General features: G+C 41.2%; 1 protein-coding gene across 1 annotated transcript in view; it reads left to right on the top strand.

The window, feature by feature from the left end:
• LOC140492197 (putative ammonium transporter 1) overlaps window positions 1-24,066 on the top strand; it is a 128,796-nt gene that overhangs the window by 9,163 nt on the left and 95,567 nt on the right. Inside the window, exon 2 of the mRNA XM_072591073.1 lies at window positions 21,639-21,728. Within this exon, the coding sequence (XP_072447174.1) occupies window positions 21,639-21,728 (90 nt within the window). The remainder of the gene's footprint in view (window positions 1-21,638; window positions 21,729-24,066) is intronic.

The raw sequence follows: 24,066 nt of genomic DNA, 5'->3' as shown, positions 1-24,066 counted from the left end.
TTGGAAGTAAAGCCTAGCAGGGAAGATTGGTGGACCAGCAATAGCAGACATTTCTGGAGATAATTTGGGAGGCACAGTGGAAATTCATCCCAAGGAAGCAGAACCATTAAGGGCAGTTGAGGCAACTATGGCTGACACAGGAAGTCAGGGACAGCATATAGAAGCCAAAGAAAGAAAAGATTAGTGTGGTGAAGATGAGTGGGAGACCAGAGGATAGGAAGCCTTTGGTTAAAAAAAAAGCAGAGGGTAAGTAAAAAGAAACAAGGTAAGGCGAAGATGAAGTGTGAGAGTAAGCTAACTAGTAATAAAAAAGAAAATTGCAAGAGTTCCAAAAGATGAGAATGGAGAGTAAAGAAATGGCAGGGGAACTGAATAGGTACAATGTATCAGTTTTCATAATGGAAGACACCAGCATCATACCAGAATTTCAAGAGAGACAGGGGAGAGAGATGAGTGCAGTGCACATCACTAAGGAGAAGGTGTTGGGGAAGTTGAAGGGTTTGAAAACAAATAAATTATCTGGACCAGTTGGACTCCCCCAGAGTTCTGAAGGAGATGGCTGTGGAGATTGTAGAGATATTGGTGATCTTTCAGGAATCGCTGGAGTCAGGGAGACTAGAAAGTGGCTAAAATAACATCCCTGTTTAAGAACGGAGGGAAGCAGAAGAAAATAAACTATAAGCAACTTAGCCTGACCTCAGTCATTAGTAAGAATTTAGAGTCTGTTATTAAAGATGAAATTGTGGATGTTTTAGAAGTGCATGATAAAATAGGGCAGTGTCAGCATGGCTTCGTCAAGAAGAGGTCATGTGTGAAAAATCTGCTGGAATTCTTTGAGGAGGTAACAACGAACTTATGACAAAGGACAGGAGTGAATGTGATTGATTTGGATTTCCGTAAGGCTTTTGACAAGGTATCATACAGGAGGCTGCTAAGTAAGATCAGAGTGTTAGGGGAAAAGAATTCACAATGTTAGAGGACTGGCTGACTGGCAGAAGATAAAGAGAATGGATAAAGCGGTCACTTTCAGGATAGCAGATGGTGACAAGTGGAGTTCTGTAGGGGTCAGTGTTGAGAGCATAACTATTCACATTATACATCAATGATCTGGATGAAGGAGCTGAGGGTATTTTTGCTAAGTTTGCAGATGACACAAAGATAAGTGGAGACACAGGTAGTATTGAAGAAGCGGGAGGCTCTAGAAGAACTTGGACATACCAGCTGAGTAGACAAAGAAGTAGCAGATGGAATACTATGCGGCAAAGTGTGAGGTTATACGTTTTTTTTTAAGAAGAATAGAAGCAAAGAATATTTTCTAAATGGGGAAAGACTTTGGAAATCTGAAGCATGAAGGGACTTAGTATTCTGAGTTCAGGATTCTGTTATAACTAACTTGCAGGTTCAGCTGATGTTTGGGAAGGCAATGTTATGTTGGTCTTCATCTCAAGATGGCTAGAAAAAGTGCAGAGATGTACTGCTGAGGCTGTATAAGGCTCTGATCATACTGCATTTGGAATATTGTGAGAGGTTTTGGGCTCTGTATCTAGGGAAAGATGTGCTGGCAATGGAGAGATCTAGAGGATGTTTACAAGAATGATCCCAGGGATGAAGGGCTTGTCATATGTGGATTGGTTAAGGACTCCTGGTCTGTACTTAGTAGAATTTAGAAGGATGAAAGGGGATTGGATTGAAACTTACAGAATATTGAAAGGCCTGGATCAATTGGACATGCCTCAGGGTGAAGGGGCAACCTTTTAGAGCCAAGGTGAAGAAGAATTTCTGTGGAAGTCATCACAGCAAAGGGCAGAAATTGAGTGTGTTTAAGACAGAGATAGATAGGTTCTTGATTAGTATGAAGATCAAGGGTTAGGGGGAGAAAGTAGGAGAATGGCTATGATCGAATGATGAAGCAGACTTGGTGGTCTGACTGGCTTAATTTTGCTCCTGTATCTTATGGTCTATGGCATATGGATGCTTCCTTAGCTTTAGCTTGGGTGTAGAATATTGGTGCAAGGAAGTCTTGTAACAACTTAATGAAACATTGGTTAGACCATATCGTGTATGCCTTTGGTTGCCAAACTATCCACAAGACATGATTGCACTGGAGAGAATGCAGAGGAGATTCAGCAGTATATTGCATGCTTGAATAGTCTCAGTTCTGGGAAGATCCTGAAGAGACTGGGTTTATTTTCCTTGGAGCAGAAAAGGCTGTGTGGTGTGGGGTTTGGTTTGGACCTGATTGAGGTTTACGAAATTACGAAGGCATAGTCAGAGTAGATTGTGAAACTGTCTTTCCCATGATGTGTCAAAGACCAGAGGGTCTTAGTTTAAATGAGAATCAAGTGGTTTAGAGGAAGTCTGAGAAAACAATGTTTTCATCCAATTGGTGGTAGAAATGTGTAATGTGATGCCTGACAGAGTGTTGGAGGCAGGTACTCTTGCAGCATTTAAATAGTATCTGGATGAGCATTTAAAATGGTGGGGCATAGTAGCCAATGGACAAAGTGCAAGTGAATAGAATTAGTGCAGTTTAGTGTTTGTTGGTTTGCATTGACATGGTGGGCCAAAAGGCCTGCATATATGCTGTATGACTTTCTGACTCAGAAAAGGTACTGAGGGCCTGTGGATGGTACAGATGTAACATAATTAGTTTTTGCAGTCATTATATTTATTTACACTGTAACTGACACGACCACAGTGCAATATTTGCTGTTGGACCTGGTTAAATCCCACATGAGAGATGAGCAGCCTTATCAGGTATCCCAAGGATAAAGGAAATTGCAGTTGCCAAGGATTGCTCATCACTCATAAGCTCCCAACTCTGAGTCCTTATAACTTCAGTCAAGGATCTTTGATCCACAATGTTTAGGACTGCAGCCAAGGCATTAAATGGACAGAAATGAATGTAGTATCTACAGAATGTGCAATGGGGCCTATATACCATCCTATTTACATTTACCTTGTAAGTGTGAATACAGAATCAGTAATTCCAGACTCTGCAGAGGAAAGGTTCATCCTATGTATTTGTTAAAGGGAGTGCACTGACATTCAAGGTTGGGATTAGTAATTCAGTTCACTATCCCTTCTAGCACAGAGGTCTGCTGAGAAAAGCTGTACAAATTGTCACTTGCAGATCAAACACTATCTTAGAAGATGCTTAACCAGTATTAATATAACTCAACAATCTACGCACACATTGAAAGGTTAGCAGAGGATAAGAATAATAAGTCAGTAATAGTCGAAGATTTGACCTAACCAAATATTAACTGAGAGAGCTCCAGTGTGCAAGGTGGGGAGAGAGAGCAAAATTCTTAAGTTGCATCCAGAAGAACCTTTTAGCCAATACATAAAAAGCTCAATAAGGTAGGGGGATAGTGTTGGACCTTGTATTCTGAAATGAATCTGGGCAGGTGGGAGAGCAACATGTTGGAGATATTGATCATAATTCAGATTTACGATATTTAGCAAAAAGGATCTGAATAGACTGGAAATGAAAGTTTGAAACTCAGGAGTAGCTAATTTTACTAAGATAAGATATGATTTGACCCAAGTGGACTGGGAGCAGTGGGGGACATTTAACAGGGAAATGGCGAAAAGATACAAAACAAATATGTTGCCATAAAGATAAAGGGTTGGTCTAAAGCCAGCGAACCCAGTTAAGGTTAGGTTCAATTTCAAAAAAAAGCTTAAGGCAGTTGCCAAGTGCTCAATACCACAAAGTCCCCAGAGAGGAATAAGGAAAGTCTATTTGGTGGGGGTGGGAGACCTTAAAAAGGAAATTGAGAAAGCTAAGAGAGTGCATAAGAAAGCAATAGCTGGTAGAAAAAAAACCCAAGGGGTTCTTAAAAAAATATATATGAAGAGCAAAAAGCAATACCTCTGGAAAGACTACAGGAGTAATATATGTGTGGACTCAGACAATGTAGGTACAGTTTCAATGAATACTTTGCATTGATCTTCACAATGGAAAAGGGTGATACAGGTTTGTACATCAGAGGACTGTGAAATATTGTAAGAAATGTGATGTATCCTATGCTGTTAAGGGAGGCAAGCAGGGAGACATCAAAACCCTGGCAGTAATTTTCAAAAACTCTGGCCACATGCAAGGTTCTTGATGACTGAAGGACTGCTAATGTCTCATTGTCAAAATAGAGGCAAGGACAGACCAGGAAATTACAGGCTAGTCATTTTAACCTAAGTGATGGGGAAATTATTAAATTATTAAAAAGAATTAAGGGACAGAATGTATGTGCATAGAGTCATGTTACAGTCCAACTAGTCCATGCCAACCATGTTCCCAAAGTAAACTAGTCCCTCTTGTTTGTGTTTAGCCCATATCGCTCCAAACATTTCCTATTCAACCACTCATCAAAATGATTTTTAAACATTGTAACTGTACCTGAATTCGCCACTTCCTCTGAAAGTTCATTACAACATTAACCACACTTTGTGTAAGAAGGTTGCCCCTCAACCTTTTTAAATCTTTCTCCTCTCACCTTAAAAATATGCCGCCTAGTTTTGAACTCCCCCACCTTAGGAAAAAGACCCTAAGGAAAGTGACTATGCTCCTCATCCCTTAGTTTGATTTTGTCTCAAAATCTTACGTAACCTTCACTGTCCATTATACCACCAATTCTGGTGCCATTTGCAATCTTACAAATCATGTTTCTTGTATTCTCATCCAAGTCATTTCTATAAGTGACAAACTGAAGTGGATGCAGTACTGATCCCTGTGGAACACTGTTGGTTATAGGCCTCTAGTCTGAAAACCATCCTCCCTCATCATCCTCTGTCTTCTACCGTCAATCCAATTTTGTAATCCAATTGGCAAGCTCACCGTCTTTACCATGTGATTGCAGATACATGGATTAATCAGGACTAGTCAGCAAGGATTTATTAAGGAAAGGTTGTGTTGGACAAATTTGATCAAAGTTTTTGAACCAGTTACTAGGAGCCATTATGACATTGATGCATTTGATGTGGTCTACATTGAAGTTAGCAAGAATTTAGATAAGGTTTCTTATGGCAAACTAGTCATCAAGGTAGGAACACATGAGATCCAAGCCAAAGCACATGTATGAGATTAGATTAGATTCTCTACAGTGTAGAAACAGGCCCTTTGGCCCAACCAGTCCGCACCGACCCTCCGAAGAGTAACCCACCCAGACCCATTTCCCTCTGACTAATACACCTAACACTATGGGCAATTTAGCATGACCAATTCACCTGACCTGCACATTTTTGGACTATGGGAGGAAACTGGAGCACCCGGGGGAAACCCACGCAGACACTGAGAGAATGTGCAAACAACACACAGTTGCCTCAGGCTGGAATTGAATCTGGGACCCTGGTGCTGTGAAGCAGCAGTGCTAACCACTGAGCCGCCATGCCACCCCTAAAATCCTTTGAGAAGGTGACTGAACATGTAGATGAGAGGAAACTGGTTGATGTAGTGTAAATGGATTTCAGCAAAGCATTCGATAAGGTTCCCCTCAGTAGGCTATTGAACAAAATGCGGAGGAATGGGATTGTGGGAGATGTAGCAGTTTGGATCAGTAATTGGCTTGCTGAAAGAAGACAGAGGGTGGTGGTTGATGGGAAATGTTCATCCTGGAGTCCAGTTACTAGTGGTGTACCGCGAGTGTCGGTGTTGGGTCCACTGCTGTTTGTCATTTTTATAAATGACCTGGACGAGGGCGTAGAAGGGTGGGTTAGTAAATTCGCAGACGACACTAAGGTCGGTGGAGTTGTGGATAGTGACAAAGGACCTTGAAGGTTACAGAGAGACATAGATAAGCTGCAGAGCTGGGCTGAGAGGTGGCAAATGGAGTTTAATGCGGACAAGTGTGAGGTGATTCACTCTGGTCGGAGTAACAGGAAGGCAAAGTACTGGACTAATGGTAAGATTCTTGGTAGTGTCGATGAGCAGAGAGATCCCGGTGTCCTGGTACACAGATCCTTGAAAGTTGCCATCCAGGTTGACAGGGTTGTTAAGAAGGCATATAGTGTTTTAGCTTTTATATATAGAGGGATCGAGTTCCGGAACCATGAGGCTATGCTACAAAACTCTGGTGCGGCCGCACTTGGAGTATTGTGTACAGTTCTGGTCACCACATTATAAGAAGGATGTGGAAGCTTTGGAAAGGGTGCAGAGGAGATTTACGAGGATGTTGCCTGGTATGGAGGGGAGGTCTTATGAGGAAAGGCTGAGGGATTTGAGGCTGTTTTCGTTAGAGAGAAGAAGGTTGAGAGATGACTTAATTGAGACGTATAAGATAATCAGAGAGTTAGATAGGGTGGACAGGGAGAGCCTTTTTCCAAGTATGGTGACGGTGAGCATGAGGGGGATAGCTTTAAATTGAGGGGTGATAGATATTGGACAGATGTCAGAGGTAGGTTATTTACGAGAGAGTAGTAAGGGTATGGAATGCTTTGTCTGCAATGGTAGTAGATTTGCCAACTTTAAGTGCATTTAAGTTGTCATTGGACAAGCATATGGACGTCATGGAATAGTGTAGGTTAGATGGGCTTCAGATTGGTATGACTGGTTGGTGCAACATCGAGGGCCGAAGGGCCTGTACTGCGTTGTAATGTTCTATGTTCTAAAATTGTATGAGAGGAGGGAGGCAAGTGTAACTGAAGAGGGATGTTTCTATATTCTGGAAGTCGTTTCATTTCCAGTGGGCTTAGATTAGATTCCCTATTGTGTGGAAACAGACCCTTCGCCTCAACAAATCCACACCGACCCTCCAAAGAGTAACCCCACCTTGACCCATTTCCCTCTGACTAATGCATCTAACACTATGGGCAATTTAGCATGGCCAATTCACCTGATCTGCACATCTTTGGACTGTGGGAGGAAACCTGGAGGAAACCCACACAGGCATGGGAAGAATGTACAAACTCCACACAGACATCAACCGAGGCTGGAATCGAACCTGAGACCCTGGTGCTGTGAGGCAGCTGTGCTAACCGCTGAGACCGTGCTGCCCCTATCTGAAGGACGCTTAGAGGAACTCTTACCGTTTATAGAGTATACTATTGATGAAATGTTGATTGTATGATCAAGAAGTTTGCGCATAATGCAAAATTGGTAGTATGATAAAAAATGAGGAGGATTGCCATAAACTGCAGGAAGGTATCAACGTACTGGTCAGTTGGGCATAACAGTGGCAAAAGGAATTCAATCTGGAAAGTGTAATTGTATTTGAGAAGGCTTAACAAGGCAAGGGTTTACATTATGAATGGCAATATACTGAAAATCAGAGGGAACTTAACATACATGTCCACAGATTCATAAAGGTAGCAGGGTAGGTAGATAGGCTGGTTAAGAATATGGGATACTTGTCTTTATTAGCTGAGGCATGGAATATAACAAAAGGAACTGTATAAAATTCTGATTATGCCGCAACTGGAGCAATGTGGGCAGTTCTAGTTGACTCGCATTAGGAAGGATGTAATTAAACAACAGAGGTTGCAGAGGGGATTTAGTAGGGTGCTGCCTGGCAGGGAGCATTAGAGATATGAGGAAAGATTGGATAAGCTGGGACTGGATTTCTGCTAAATCACCATGAAAGACCTTTTCTGAACCCACAATCCCCACCAAAAGAAAAGTTTCCCATTCATACCACAGCACATGTCTTTGCATAATTACATTTCAGTGTAAGAGTATGACAGCTGCAATGTATTGTCTCTCGTGCTTATGTTTGGTTAAGGCCATCATTTACACTCTGTATCCTTTGGCAATTACTGACCTCCAGATTTTAGTTGGGTGAATTTCAGGCTGTGCCTGTGACACTGATTTTCCCCCTTTTTAAATGTTCACTTTTCTGTTGCTGTCCCTTGGCTCTAATGAATTTTAGTGTCTCAGCCCCTCCCCACCATTTTGAATAGAATAGAATATAATCCCTACAATATGGAAACAGGCCATCATTTTGGTTGAGCCCCTTTACACCATTATTAATGTGCCCACTTTATGCCAAGGTTCAGGTGATACTCATGTTGCTAATGCCATATGTATTCAAGGCCAGAGTCACTGAGACCTGTTTGAAAACTGTCCCCTCAGTGGCGTGTGACCAGGTCTGGAATGTTGATAGAAGACAGACCATACATTCATTGCAAATGTTCAAGATGGCTTTTCCCCTGGTATCCATTGGTTACATAGAATGGCTGCCATAAGGCCCATAGTTGTCACTGAGATATTTTCAGAAGTGGTTCGTTCAGGAGATTTCAAGCGGAAGTGTACCAAAAGTTTCTCAGGAGAATTGCAATATCAGTTTTTCAGGACAGAATCTTTAAGGGGCTGAATGATGTTGACTTTAGCGAGGAATCTAAGAGAGATCTGTGAGAAATCAGCTGAGGCCTTTCTCGAGGTTCAAAGCATTTGTATTTGTATTTTCCAACAGAATTCTGGGAGTTGAGATGAAGTTTTCTCTCTCTGAAGAATGACAAGATGCCTGTTATAGAGCCATAGAGATGTATAGCATGGAAACAGACCCTTTGGTCCAACTTGTCCATGCTGACCAGATGTCCTAAATAAATTTAGTCCTATTTGCCAGTATTTGACCCATATCCCTCTAAACTCTTCCTTTTCATATACCCATCCAGATGCCTTTTAAATGTTGTAATTGTAACAGCCTCCACCAATTTCTCTGGCAGCTCATTCCAAACATGTATCACCCTCTGTGTGAAACGCAGGTCCCTTTTAAACTTGCCACTCTTACCTTAGACCTATGCCCTCTAGTTTTTGACTCCCCCACCGAAGGGAAAAGATCTTATCAATTTACCCTGTATGTGCGCCTAGTGATTTTATAAACTTCTGTAAGGTCTCCCTCGAGCCTCCGATGCTCCAGAGAAAATAACTCCAGCCTATTCAATCTCTCCCTATAGTTCAATCCTCCAACCCTAGCAACATCCTCGTAAATATTTTCTGAATCCTTTCAAATTTCATAACATCCTTCCTACTGCAGGGAGACCAGAGTTGAATGCAGTATTCCAAAAGTGGCCTAACCAATGTTCTGTACAGCTACAACATGATCTCTCAATTCCTATAATCAATGCACTTACCAATAAAGGCAAGCATACCAAATGCCTTCTTAACTATACTATCTATTTGTGATTCCACTTTCAAGGAACAATGAACCTGCACTGCATCATCTCTTTGTTCAGCAACTCTCCTCAGGATCTTACCATTGAGTGTATAAGTCTTGCTCTAATTTGCCTTTCCAAAATGCAACACCTCACGTTTATCTAAATTAAACTCCAGCTGCCACTCCTTGGCCCATTGGCCTACCTGATCAAGATCCGTTGTACTCTGAGCTAACCTTCTTCGCTATCCAGTACACCTCCAATTTTGATGTCATCTGCAAACTTACTAACCATACCTCCTTTGTTCACACCCAAATCATTTATATAAATGATGTTGAGGATTATTGCTTGTGTACAGCGTTGTTAATATGCAGCTTCTTGTTCTACCACTTGCTATGAGAGATTAGATGTTGACAATTTTCAACTTGAAAGTCTGAACAGGTAACTGGCAGCTTGAGCTTGCTGCTTTCTCCTCTGGCCACCATCTTGGATACCCAGCAAAACATCTCAAGGCAAACTCCAGCTGCAGCCACCCCTGTCCATGGCCGCTGGCATCAGACACTTGCCAACCTCTCAGGACTCTTCTGGCACTTTGCTGATCCACTTGAAGGATGTTTGTTGACTTTAAAGTTGCATTGGCAATGAGTACTCATAGGTAAAAACAATGACTGCAGATGCTGGAAACCAGATTCTGGATTAGTGGTGCTGGAAGAGCACAGCAGTTCAGGCAGCATCCAAGGAGCAGCAAAATCGATGTTTCGGGCAAAAGCCCTTCAGAGGGACTCCCTGAGAGATTCTTGTAGAGAGAGGAGGAAAACTTCTTCAAGGCAGGCATCCTTGCAAGAGGATTCGCAGTAGGGTTAAAATCAACGAGGTAAAAACAATGTACTCGTGTGCTATTGCAAAGACTCTTTGTGCACAGGGTTAACCATTTAGCTCATGAATTGGACCAGGCTACATTTCATGAATGCTGCCAACTTCCATGCCTTAGCTTGCCTTACCTTGCAGTGACATTCCTTTATTGACTCCACAGCTAGAGTCTAAACACAATGCTGCCATATTGAATTGCTATTCAATGCCTGCAGAGAATCAGGCTGCTTATTATGCCGCTGAGTAGTCATCAGTTCAGAAATGAACATCTTGCTGAATAGCAGTGAGACATCATTCTCAAACCTACAGCATGTGCCAGCTGCCTGCACACACTGTTGCATATTGAACCAAATCACCAACCTCCACGAATGTGGGAGTTTAGTCCTTCAGTAATTCAACAGGGGCTGCTGTCACTAATGGTATCATCAGGCAGTGATGGTTTCTGCACGCATTCCAGGGTCTTGGTCATGGTTAAACTTAAGCGTTAAATTATCATGTTCTGGAGTTATGTCCCTACAGCATGAGCAGTGGGCTATGGTTAGTCCTGTAGGACCATCTAAAGCACTTGGAAATCGTGAACCATCTATCAGGGAGCTGCAAGGATAGTGACTGGTGGGAGTAAGGAGTAAGCCATTCTGCCACCTGATCCTGCCTGCTGGTTAGTTGGGACTATAGTTCAGCTGCATTATCTGCCTTTGCTGCCACCCCTTGATATCCTTACCTATCTCTGTCAGTCTTGAAAAATTCAATTGACTCCGTATTTGTAGCATTTGGGGTGTTGGGTTGCAGATTTTCACTGTTCATAATTTGGGACAGTGCTTACTTTTCTTCCCATCTAAATGGTTCAGGTCTAATTTTAAAATTATTCTGATCCTTCCGACAAGGGGGAGTATCAAATTTATTGAATTTCTTCTTCATTTTCACAATCTCAGGTGGATAATCCTTCAACCTTTTAATTTTAAAACAATATAAGCAATGATTATGTTCTCATAATGTAACCCTAGACACCATTCTCTCATACTGTATGTCATACTGTTATGCCTTCTCTCAATTCAGTAACCTTGCCCAAGATCTAGTGCCTTCTCAATGCAGTACTGTTCTCAAGGTCTGAATAACCAATCAAGCACAATGAAATTGATCATGCCACTGTTTCTCTGAGCAAAACAAAGAAACCAAATCAATCATAACAGTTAGAAAAAATCCAGTTTTCCCAACATATTTTTACTTAGGGTCTGAAATTTCTAATGCCATGTAAATAAAAATGCTGCTTGCAGTAACATTAAATATGTCCATTGAACTATGTGCTGGATCTCTTGATACTTCTGCAAAAGATTTTATTTCAAGACTGAGTCTGTCACTAACCATAGGATTTAACTGGATCTCTCTATTTTGCATAGTTGACAAGATTTTGTTCAACTAGGGGATCAACCCTGTTTGAATGAAGAATGCAGAAGTGCATGTCAGGAACAGCAGCCAAAACAACAAATGAGATGTCAATCTGTTGAAGCTACAAAACAGTTTAAACAGAGTTAAACAATTCCAAAACTAACGAATCAGAACCTAGGACTGAAGTCCGGCCACCTATAGTCATGAAAGGTGGTAGACAATTGGCTCACTGGAGAAGATAGCTCCACAAATATCTCCTTCCTCAACAAGGGGGTGGAGCTCAATATACTACTGCAAAAGATAAGGCTAAAGTATTCACAAAAATCTTCAGGATCATCTTTTGGATGATCCATTTTGGCCTCCTCCACAGGTCCCCATTATCACAAATGCCAATGTTCAGCCAATTTGATTTCACTGCACATGATATCACAAAACAGTTGGAGGCACTGGACAATGCAGAAACTCCCACTCCTCAGACTGGTGACTTTTTTGCAGCATTTTAAACTTCTTCTTTTGGTCCAATCCTATCTGAGCCATGGATAGGTATTTCTTGCAGTTTCTTTTCAATGGTATGTATTTTTGTTGAATATTTTCAATTGTTTCTTTAAATGATTCACAGTAATTTACAAACTTCCTTAATTACTTGTCCTGATAAACATGTTCCCTGATCTGAATCCATGTGTAATGATATATGGGCGGCGCGGTGGCTCAGTGGTTAGCACTGCTGCCTCACAGCATCAGGTTCCCAGGTTCGATTCCAGCCTCGGGCAACTGTCTGTGTGGAGTTTGCACATTCTCCCTGTGTCTGCGTGGGTTTCCTCTGAGTGCTCCGGTTTCCTTCCACAGACAGAAAGATGTGCGGGTCAGGTGAATTGGCCATGTTAAATTGCCCATAGTGTTAGGTGCATTAGAGAGAGAGAGAGAGGGAAATGGGTCAAGGTGGGTTGCTCTTCAGAGGGTCAGTGTGGACTTGTTCGGTCGAAGGGCCTGTTTCCACACTGTAGGGAATAATCTAATCTGATCTCATCTAGGAATTACCTCTTCAAGCATTATTTGAGTAATAGTTGTTTTGAACAATCTCATGTGAGATAGGCTTCACCCACCTTGTAAGCTAATCAGTAATGGTAGGTTTTTCCCTGACTCGATGGAATCACAAAATCTATTTGCTCCCATGGCACATTTGGTTGGGGCTAGTACAGTATGGAATTTGGTGTTCCCAGGTTATATTGAGTGCATACCAATAATTGCTGACCACGTTTTGCTAGGTCTCTTGCCATTGTGAGTTTCTGGGATATATTTTCATAACGTTATGCTTAATATATCACTGTATTCCTATCATTTCCTCTGGCTTCCAGATGCCGTTGGTACTTTTTACTGCTCCTTGTTCTTCCTATTGTCTTTTCTCCCCCTTTCCTTCCACATGCATGTGTATGCCAATTATGTTCATCTCTGTCACTTGCTGCTGCTGCAGCTGCCACTTGGTGGCTCATGACCAGTTATGGCAGCCTACTTATCCATCATCAGATACCTAACTGGATAAAGTCTTTACCCTTCTGGTGTGTGCTCTAGTCTTGATCACAATTGTCCCTGATGGAACTCTAGCAGCTATTAATTCTTAATTACAATCTCACGCATTGTGTGTCCTCCTTTTTAGGTAGTATACCCTCCTGCTGTTTCAACTCTACCCTACTGTATAATAATGTAAACCTCAAAGTTGCATTGATTGCCAGTATAAATGTTAGCCTGTTGAGTGTGGTGACACTTCAAGTCTGATAGTCTGTAACCAACATTTCAATTTATTTTCAAGGTTCTAGTTCTGTCTACCACAGCTAAAGATGTAGATGCTACCTGTAATACTATTTGCCTTTCGATGATCTCACTCAGTAGCATTCTCTTACAGAAATTTTTGCGAATTCTTGAATACTGGTATTTAGACCTATATGTGTTTTAACTACCAAGTAGAATGAACTAAAATATCCTTCACTTCTCTTTTCTCTTTGTGGGCGGCATGGTGGTACAGTGGCTAGCACTGCTGCCTCACAGCGCCAGAGACCCGGGTTCAGTTCCCGCCTCAGGCGACTGACTGTGTTGAGTTTGCACATTCTCCCCGTGTCTGCGTGGGTTTCCTCCCACAGTCCAAAGATGTGCAGGTCAGGTGAATTGGCCATGCTAAATTGCCCATAGTCTTAGGTAAGGGGTAAATGTAGGGGTATGGGTGGGTTGCGCTTCGGCGGGGCGGTGTGGACTTGTTGGGCCGAAGGGCCTGTTTCCACACTGTAAGTAATCTAATCTAATCTAATCTTTTCCTTAACTGTATCCAACTTGTGAATATTACTTCTTCTTCCTACAAAGCTATACTGTCCCAATCCAAACCTCATCCTATATGTATTATTCTCATTTGCACTTTCCTTTCACTATTATCTATATAAATTTTAAACTGATATATATTCAATTGAATTTCATCCTGATAAATCATTCAAAGTTCTTATAACAAAACAGATTTATCTTTTCTACTTTTTAACTGTGGTGTCTATCATTCTATTTCACTTGTGAATCTTAGACTTTTGCTATCTGATTAAATTTCTTACAATATTCCTAATACAGAAATCAAACATTTCTCTTCAATTTCAAGCACTAACATTTCTTGAATATTCATTATTTACACTTCAGTATCTCAGATTTTCAAAAGTAATCTGCTAACTTGCTTTAGCCATTTAGAATCTCAAAATTATTCCAAATTTAAATAACTTAAATTTCCTTTCATTTTAAGTGTCCTTTTTAAAATTTATTGTTCCAAAGAAATTTGTCTCTGTGTTCATTCACTATTTCTTACGTCTCTTATCCTTGACTTTTGTTCCCTAGTTGCCTTCCAGGAATGGAACACAGGAGCCAAAGAAATGTCTTGTATGTATACTCGAAAGTCATATCGCAATACGTGACCTATCTTTAACAGATTCTATATTACAGTTGGCTTTCCGAAAGCATCGTAATGATTTTCTTCAAATATTAGCCAGTTTGCCTGCATGGTTTTAAATATCAGACCAGCATTGCTTCAAATAATTCTTGTAGCAACTCCTGAGGACTCTGACCTACCTATAGCTTCAACTCTCCTGGCCCACCAGCAGAGCTCTGCCTCCTCACCTGCATCTGCCTCTCCCAAGTCCTCCTTCAGATTCTTGGAACTTATTCATGTCAATTTGATATGGCTCTGCTTTAATTATGGATGGTAAATTAAAATGTACTCACCTGAATTATCATGCTGCAGGGAAGTGACTCGAGATCCTGAAGACTATGCTGGAAAACTTGTTGTATAACTTGACAAACTGATAGTCTCATTGATTGTTTTATTCAGACATAGGCAGTCAGTTTTAACAGTCTAAGACTAACTCTGGAAAATTTGAATTTTTAAAATATATCAAAATGTTATATTAAATTTCTCTTCAGTTCAATTCCGATGGTATTTAGACCAGGTGTCTTGATGCAGTTGACTTCTTCCCACAGTATATAACAGGCATTTTTCTGTAGCCAAAGTCTCATTTACATTTGCTGATTGTCTAACTCCTACTCCCTTTCTAACACTGGTTTCCACGTATTGCCCGTTGAAATGTTTCCATCCTTTATCCTGCCTCTGTAATCCATTGTTCCTAGTTATTATTATTGACAGCATTACTGACTAAAGATTTAACCCTCAGTAACTAGAACTGATTCAATCACTTCAGTAGCTAACATAATTGGAAGGCACTGAAAACTTAAAATGTGAAAGACATTATACCTGGAAATCCCTTAACTCTTTGAACTTTGTCCACAGAAAATTAATAAAGGATGCCATTGATTAATATTGCTGCATCCTTTGTCATCATGATTCTTCTTTTGTATAGACATCCAGTTATTCAAATCATTCACTCATACTTCATCTTTGCACAATTTATCATTGTTACTCTATCCAATGTATTATACATTCTTCCTGTTGAGAATTCGACATCTTGCTGTTGAGAAATCGATACAGTTAATACAATTCATGGTAATACCCTACAGTATAAGCAAGCTTCCTGTGTGTGTCAAACTGCGCTTTTTCAAAATTTGCTCCAAGTTCTCAATTTTCCCCCAGTGATGTGGTTAGCTGGTGATGTTTGGCAATAATTGCACACTGTAATGATTTTCCATCTTGCAGAAGCTCTGCATCTATCAATGTAAGTGTAACGTGAGAATGGATACTTGTGACATAGTTGAAAGCAGCTAAACTTATGGTGGCACGATGGCATTATGATACATGAATAGATTGTCAAGTAAAATTGAGTTCTGGCTCTATGTGCTTTTTTATTAATCAGCATGCAGTTATAATTGTATTATACAGATCATTGAAGCCTTGATATGCAACTTTCTCCATCCTGTTGTCCATTCATTATGGTGGTTGCAGTTCCCTTATAACTAGCCTCAGTCCCATTTTCATTTACTTTGCTACCAGATGAGAAAGCAGGTCTGAATATTAAGTATTTTTACTTTCAATGGCAAGTTTTAGGAAGCCTAGGAAACCAATGAAGCAATACTACTTTCAGATTTTAAAAATAAATCACATTGCAGCTTCACTTGAGGAATTAGCATGTTCAGAGGGATGGGTCCTTCCCTTGAGGGAGTTGTGAAAGTCAGTCTAACAGATTTGAGTTACATGCGTGGTTCAGTGGGTTTGAACTGACTTTGTGATGGTTTGCATTTTTATTAAACCTGATAAAATCTACATGTTCCTCCGACTTAAAATTCTCCCCATTGTTTCAAGCACTTGTTCCTTTTCATATGTAATGGTCACTCATACAAAGCTGGAGCACTGTGTACAGTTTTGGTCTCTTTAGATGTATTTACCTTAGAAGAGTGCAACAGAAGTCCATTGAACTGACTTGAATGTGGTGATTAAGCTTTGGGCAGAGATTGAGGTAATTTGGTTTACCTGTGCTCTTGGAGGAATACTCATTAGATAGACCATTTTTTCAGCAACTCTTCTACTTTGGATGATGTGGGTATTTTTGGTCATCAGAGTATGAAGGCTATTTCTTGAATGATGACATTTGACATACACCATGATGTCTTTGTGTTAGATGCTATCTGAACATCAATTGAATGCAAACTCATACTGTTACCTAAGGTATGAAGTCCCTGATCCCCATCTGGGTATGATGTGTGCAATATCTCCACTTATTCAATCTTTGCCACCTAATCTTGTTGTCTTTCCAGTTGGAAAATGATGGCGAGTTTTCCCATTTCAGACGTTACTTTTGCCATTTAGTTCTTATAACTATGCAATGTTGGTTGTGTGCTTTCAATGAATTTAATGAATATAAAATAACAGCAGCAAGTTTTAAATTTTGTGATACATGATGGCAATGGTTGACATTTTTGTCAACATGGAATTTAAAAAATGTACCTCAGGAGATCAAAATTTCAATTGAGAAAAAAATTGTGAGGAGAGTGAATGGCTGTACATGGGAAGTGAAGGGCTTTTGCCCAAAACATCGGTTCTACTGCTCCTTGGATGCTGCCTGAACTGCTGTGCTTTTCCAGCACCTCTAATCCAGAATCTGGTTTCCAGCATCTGCAGTCATTGTTTTTATCAACTATTAGTGGCGAACAAGGGGTGGTGAGTAATAGCAGACTGTGTGATAGCAAGACCGGTTGTGTGGGGTTGGGGTTAAGGACATGGGAGAGCTCAAGCCCTAACATTATTCAACTCGATATTGAGCCTGGAAGGCTGCAGGGTCCCCAGCCGAAAAACGAGGTGCTGTTCTTGCAGTGGTACTTCCTCTGTAGCTTGGAATGCCGTGTAGCACTTCAGCTTATTTCATTTTAAATTTCATAACTGTAAATAACATTAGAAGTGGCCAACAAAGATTTTCTTGACCTGCACTATTAAGCATTTTTTTGTAATCTTAATAAGACCAAAAGACACATTAGCAGAAGTAGGCTATTCAGCCCATCAATCTTTGCAATTCATTGAGATCTTGACTGATGTGATAATCCTCAATTCCACTTCGTTGCCTACTCCCTATAATCCTTGATTTCCTGACTGTTTAAAATCAGTCATAATTTGGAGATGCCGGTGTTGGACAGAGGTGTACAAAGTTAAAAATCAAACAACACTAGGTTATAGTCCAACAAGTTTATTTGGAGCTTTCAGAGTGCTGCTCCTTCATCAGTTGGTTGTGGCACATCAGAACTGGCAGTTGATGAGTTGAACATCGTACCTCGTTCTTGTGAGGGTGTCCTTGAGTACTTCCAGGTGGACCCCATGGTTTTTGCAGCAGGCATGGAGGAATCCATCAGCCAAATGAGACTACGGGAATTCTTTCAAGATACCAGCAGTAAGCCCACCAAGACACTGGAGCAGTCATCACAGGGATCCATAGAGGAGCGACCAAAGAAGGAGTCAACTTGGACCCCACTGGAGGGCCGCTGCCCTGGGTTTGACCTGTCTGCTCGAACTGTCAGAAAATACATAAATGCCAGATTCATCAGTTGCACCCTTAAGGTAGAGCAAACCATCACCCGATCACAATGCAATGCCATCAATGCTCTCAAAACCAATCACAACATTGTCATCAAACCAGCAGATAAAAGAGGAGCTATCGTCATTCAGAATAAAACAGATTATGCAAGGAAGTGTACCGACAACTGAATAACCATGAACACTACAGGCAACTACTGGCCGAGTTGATCAAACAGCACACCCGTGAACTAAACACATTGATCAGGACTTTGGATCCAGTCCTTCAGAGTTCCCTACGCACCCTCATCTCACGTACTTCTCGTGTACGTAACTTCTACTGTCTTCGGAAGATACACAAAGCCAACACCCCAGGACGTCCATTCTACTAGGCAGTGGGACCCTCTGTGAGAACCTCTCTGGCAATGTCGAAGACATCCTGAATCTATTGTACAGGGGACCCCCAGCTTCTGTTGCGATACTACAGATTTCTTACAGAAGTTTAGGACCAGTCGAACCGGCAACATTCCTCATCATAATGGACATTTCAGCACTCTACACCATCTTCCCCTACATTGACGGCATTGCAGCAACAGCCTCAGTACTCAATACCAACAACTACCAATCTCCGAGCACCATCCTACAACTGATACGCTTTATCCTCAACCAAAACATTTTCACCTTTGACAAGCAGTTCTTCATCCAGGCACATGGAACAGCCATGAGGACCAAATTTGCAATCCAGTATGCCAACATTTTCATGTACAGGTTCGAACAAGACTTCTTATCTACGCAGGACCTCCAACCACCATACACCAGGTATATTGACAACATTTTCTTCCTCTGGGATACATGGCAAGGAGTCACTGAAAATACTACACAGTGATATCAACAAGTTTCGTCCCACTATCGCACTCACCATGGACTACTCTCTAAATATCTCTCATTCTTGGGCACATGCATCTCCATCAAGGATGGGCATCTCAGCACCTCACTCTACCGCAAATCCACGGATAACCTCATAATGCTACACTTCTCCAGCTTCCACCCGAAACATATTAAAACGTAAGCCCCTATGGACAAGCCTTACGCATACACAGATTCTATTCAGATGAGGAGGAACCTGATAGGCATCTGGAAGTATTCAAGGACACCCTCATAAGGACAGGGTGCGATGCTCAATTCATCGACTGCCAATTCCGATGTGCCACGGCAAGAAACAGTAATGACCTCAGGAGACAGACACAAGCTGCAACCGACAGGCTACCCTTCATTGTCCAGGAGCCGAAAAACTACACCGTGTTCTTCGCAGCCTGCAACACCTTATCAATGAGGATGAGCACGTCACTAAGACCTTCCCCACGCCTCCACTTCTCACCTTTAAACAGCCATAAAAAACTCATTGTTCGTAGCAAACTGCCTGGCTTTCAGGACAACACCATACAACGTTGTCATGGTAGATGCTGCAAGATGTGTCAGAATGTCGACAGGGATACACCATTACACATGTGGACAACTACCACCATATACGTAGCAGGTACTCCACGCAACTCAGCCAATGAGGATGGTACATTGGCGAGACCAAGCAGAAACTACGGCAACGGATGAATAGACACCGCACAACAATCAACAGACAGAAGTCTTCCCTCACAGCTGGCGAACACTTCGGGACAATGCAAAGTGGCTGAGCAGAGGCTGCTAGCCAAGTTCGGTACCCATGGAGATGGCCTCAGCTGGGACCTTGGGTTCATGTCACACTGTAGGTGACCCCACTACACCGGCGCGTGCGCGCGCGCGCGCACACACACACACACACACACACACAAAAAATTCTGGTCTCTCTCACATGCTGACACATACATTCCCACACTCTCAAGCACACCCGCACCCTCTCACAGACTTATACCCTTTACACTTGCGCTCTCTTGTGCGCACACACACACACACACAGCACTCATCCCCCCCCCCCCCCCCCCCCCCCACACACACACACACACACACATACTTGTGGACACACACACATGAGTTTGTGGGGTGAATTTGTATTAGCAGAATTACATTTTATTTTGCTCAAAAACTGCATGAATCCATGTAAGATCCTGTAAATCCATTCTTTAGGTTAGAATCGGTCTGAACTTTGTGGCACAGGACAGCTCACACCTTAAATACATTATCTAGGCCGACATGACACCAATAGTTAAAGTTCACTCGAGAACACAAGTTTTAAAAAGTTCTGCAATTTATATATGAAAGAACTGAAAATGATATGTTCATTCTAAAAGATGAGAGATTTAACAAACAATCTCGGACATTTTCAACATATAATTTCAGTTACATCGCATTGTAAACTTTTGCTATAAATTCTAAGTCTTACGATCTTATACTTCACAACACCTGATGAAGGAGCAGTGCTCTGAAAGCTAGTGCTTCCAAGTAAACTTGTTGGACTATAACCTGGTGTAATGTGATTTTTAACTTAAAAATCTGTCAGTTTCATCTCTGAATGTATATCTCAGCATTGAATGATCCAGCCTTGACAGCCCTCTCATATAAACAATTCCACAGATTTACATTCCTCCGAGAGTGGAAATTCCATTTCATCTACGTCTTGAATGTTTGATCCTTATTCTGAGATTATATCTTCTGGTCCTCGACTCTCTCACAAGAGGAAACAACTTTTCCACAAATACTTTGTCAAGTCCTGTAAGATTCTTATATGTTTCAACAAGGTTGCCTTGTATTCTTATATATTCTATTGGGAACAGGTCCAAACTATCCAACTGCTTCTCACAAGACAGTTCTTCCAAACTTGGTATCAACCTAGTGAATGAACTGGGCTGTTTCCAATGCCAGCGTACTTCCCATTAGATAAGGGGCTCTGAACTATTCACAGTATTCTATGTGATCTAACTAATGCATGTATAGTTTTAGCAAAACCGCTCAACTACTGTACTCCATTCTGAAGAAGAAATGCACAGTGTAATGTTTCTCAGGAAACTCAATTACAGTAGAACAGTTTCAGGGAAAGAGAGGATACAGCTCTTTTTTTTGAGTACTAGCTGCCATATTCGGGCAAGTTAAATGTCCAGTGATGGTTGAAGGTTCATGAATGGATTGAGTAGTAAGTGGATGAATGTGTGGGATGAAAACGGACTAGGTTTTGGGATGAAAAGCAGATTGGGTGGCTGGCATTTAACTGAGTGCTTGGTTGTGAAGCTAGCCAGGTGTCAGAGCCACTGCCTGCTCTGTGATCCCACCATCACTTAATAGTCACTTAATAATCACTTAATTGGGCTAGCTGCAGACTTGCACCTTCCAGAGAAGAAAATTTCCCTCCAAAGTAGGTGTCTTTCAGATGTTATAGCCAGACATTTATCAACTAAATTTGTTTGGAGGGTATTTTAAGATGGGGATGTCCTTGCATCGCCTCTCTGACAATGTCAGGTTGCAGATCTGGCAGTAAGACCGTTGCCCTCAGGCTGAAACATCTCATTGGGCTTACAGTCTACAGGGTCTTCCACACTTTGGGGAGATCTCACATGAAGGTGCCCTGACACGTCAGAGCAGGGTCAAGATCCAGAAATGCTCTAGACATCCACTCATATTCTGTAAGTAGATGATTCTGTCTGCTCAATATGGCTCAGTTATTGAATGTTTTTGTCAGTGATTCCCATGTTAGCTATTTGTTAGAATTGCCAATATTGGCACTTGAACTCTTTTAGATACTTTAAACTCTAGTATCTACATATAAATTGGGATTTCAGAAAGAATCAATGGCAATATTATTAATGTAAAATTAAATGCTTTGTTTCACTCATTGCAGTTATGAAAATTGGATTAACTTGCTATGAAGTTGGGAGATCACCAGCGCAAAGTACTATTGCTATTCTGTTTAAAAATGTGGTAGATACGTGTAAGTATTTTTTATTTGAAGTATCAAGAGTGATGTTCTGATCATTTGTGTTCTTGTTTAACTTTTTATGAAGCAGTCCATATTCTTGGAGTATAGATAAATTATTTCAATCAAAACAGCTATTCCATCAATGGGAGTGATTGTTAGCACATCAAGTCATGATTTCTTATGGTCATTTCATATTCACTTTTGAATCCTGGGATTATGACAACATTTTGAATTTTCTGCTGAGGGATAAAGGTCTTATTAACATTTTGAAGAATAGGCTGCAGTCCTGCCTGCTTCCATGTCTCTGAAATTTCTGATGTGTATCCTCATTGTAGATGGAATGGGAATGCAATTTCTTTAAAATGAGTTTGCATCATGTGCTTCCATCATTCATCAAACAACTGGGAAGCATGTTGGCTGCAAAGATTGGTCTCAGAGCTGGCTTCGTCAATACCTTCATCCTGAACTTCACTATTGTCTCCAGAAACTGTGAGGAATTAATTAGGGCCAGCTGGGAAGCATTTATCCCCAACAAGATTATCTCGGCTGCCTTTGAGCAGGCCACAAGAGGTGGTTGAGAAGTAAAGTGTCAACAGCCTCTCAAGACCTGACTTCAGTAGTTGGCGGTTCAATGAACTCTCAAGTAAGGAAAGTTGAGTACTCCTCTTCATCTCTCTCACCAACACCATCCAATGTTTATCTTACGATAAGGAAGTATTGCATCCTTTCCATTATGTCTAATGTGTCACACAAAACAGCTCTTGGCTCACTTTAAAATACACCCATCTCTTCCTTTGAACTTATTATGCTTGACAGTTGCACCACTAACCTTTTACATATGCCACTTCAATGGCCATGAATTACTTTCAATACTCCCACTTCATAATATCATACATATTTTCCTTTAATATCTATCCATGATTGTTCCAATAGTATTGCTTCGATGCTGCTCAAACATCTATGATATACACTTGTTTAATTCACCTTTAGAACACAATCACCAATTTAGGCCCTTTCTTGCAGCAGCATATAATGAAGGGAGAGAAACAAGATGCAGAAGGGATTATCATCATTGTTTCCCACAAGCAGAGCAAGAAGCCTTGGACACCACTGACCCAGGCAGGATCATTGGAGAAGTACAAGAATGATGGCTTACTCCTGTGTAGAGTCTGTGTTACTCATGTCCCTGGTGCCAACAAGTCAGATAGGTCAGATTCCTGGCATCAGTTAGATTGTAGCAGTCAGCAGTGGGACACATGCAAGTGAGAGCACCAGAAGTCGTCAGCCACATAGATATTATAACTCATGGTTTCATGAGCAGCAGGCAACACTGCCCATACCACCTGGTCAGGAGATAAAATTTCCAGGAGGAATAAAATCACCTTAATCCGAGAAGACCACAGAACTGCTGTCTTATTAAAGAGAGACAACTGCTGGTGGTCCTGACAGTCATCACACCTCATGTAGGGGGAAAGATTGACAAGGTGCGACCTTTATGGTAACCTCAGCCACTGCGGGAATTAAACCTATGCTGTTATCTTCACAAACTAGCCTTTGAGCTAAATGAGTTAACTGATCTCAGGAGAAGCAAATTAGAATCAAATGATGTAAAATTCTGGCTTTAGATTCTGTTGCAGGTAGTTGCAAAGATCTACTAAAGGCTTCCTGGAGAACACCAGCCGCCTCCTGCACTGTTCCTGCGATAGATTCAAAAAGTCTGTCTTCACTAGTTGACACTATAGGTACACTGAATGGTAGGATCCTGGAAGCAGTGGAATATGTCACAACATGGAGGTTGAACCCCTCTGCTAATTAAACTAAAATGTCCAGAGAAGATCACCTGGCCTTGTCATCTGTTTAAAAATGTGTGAATGAAAGAAGATCCCTGATATCCACCATATAACTAAGAAGTAATAATTTATTTATTTAACCTTTAACAGTAAATATTAACAAAATTATTGATGAACTGAACACTCTTTCCCCTAACTAATTGTTATTGCTTAGTTGACCACAATTATATTAATATGTTGTTCCAATAACACAATTAATAATAATGGTAAGTTAGCACTTAATCTCCTAAAGTCCATAGAGATGGTCTTCTTCCTTCAGCCTTCTTTCCTCTTTTTCCTGAATTAGATTAGATTAGATTACTTACAGTGTGGAAACAGGCCCTTCGGCCCAACAAGTCCACACCGTCCCGCCGAAGCGCAACCCACCCATATACCTACATCTACCCCTTACCTAACACTACGGGCAATTTAGTATGGCCAATTCACCTGACCTGCACATCTTTGTAGTGTGGGAGGAAACCGGAGCACCCAGAGGAAACCCACGCAGACACTGGGAGGAT

Source organism: Chiloscyllium punctatum, chromosome 20, assembly GCF_047496795.1.
Source record: "Chiloscyllium punctatum isolate Juve2018m chromosome 20, sChiPun1.3, whole genome shotgun sequence".
NCBI lineage: Eukaryota > Metazoa > Chordata > Chondrichthyes > Orectolobiformes > Hemiscylliidae > Chiloscyllium > Chiloscyllium punctatum.
Note: the sequence above shows the minus strand (reverse complement) of the source record. Positions and strands in the feature narration are given on the sequence as shown.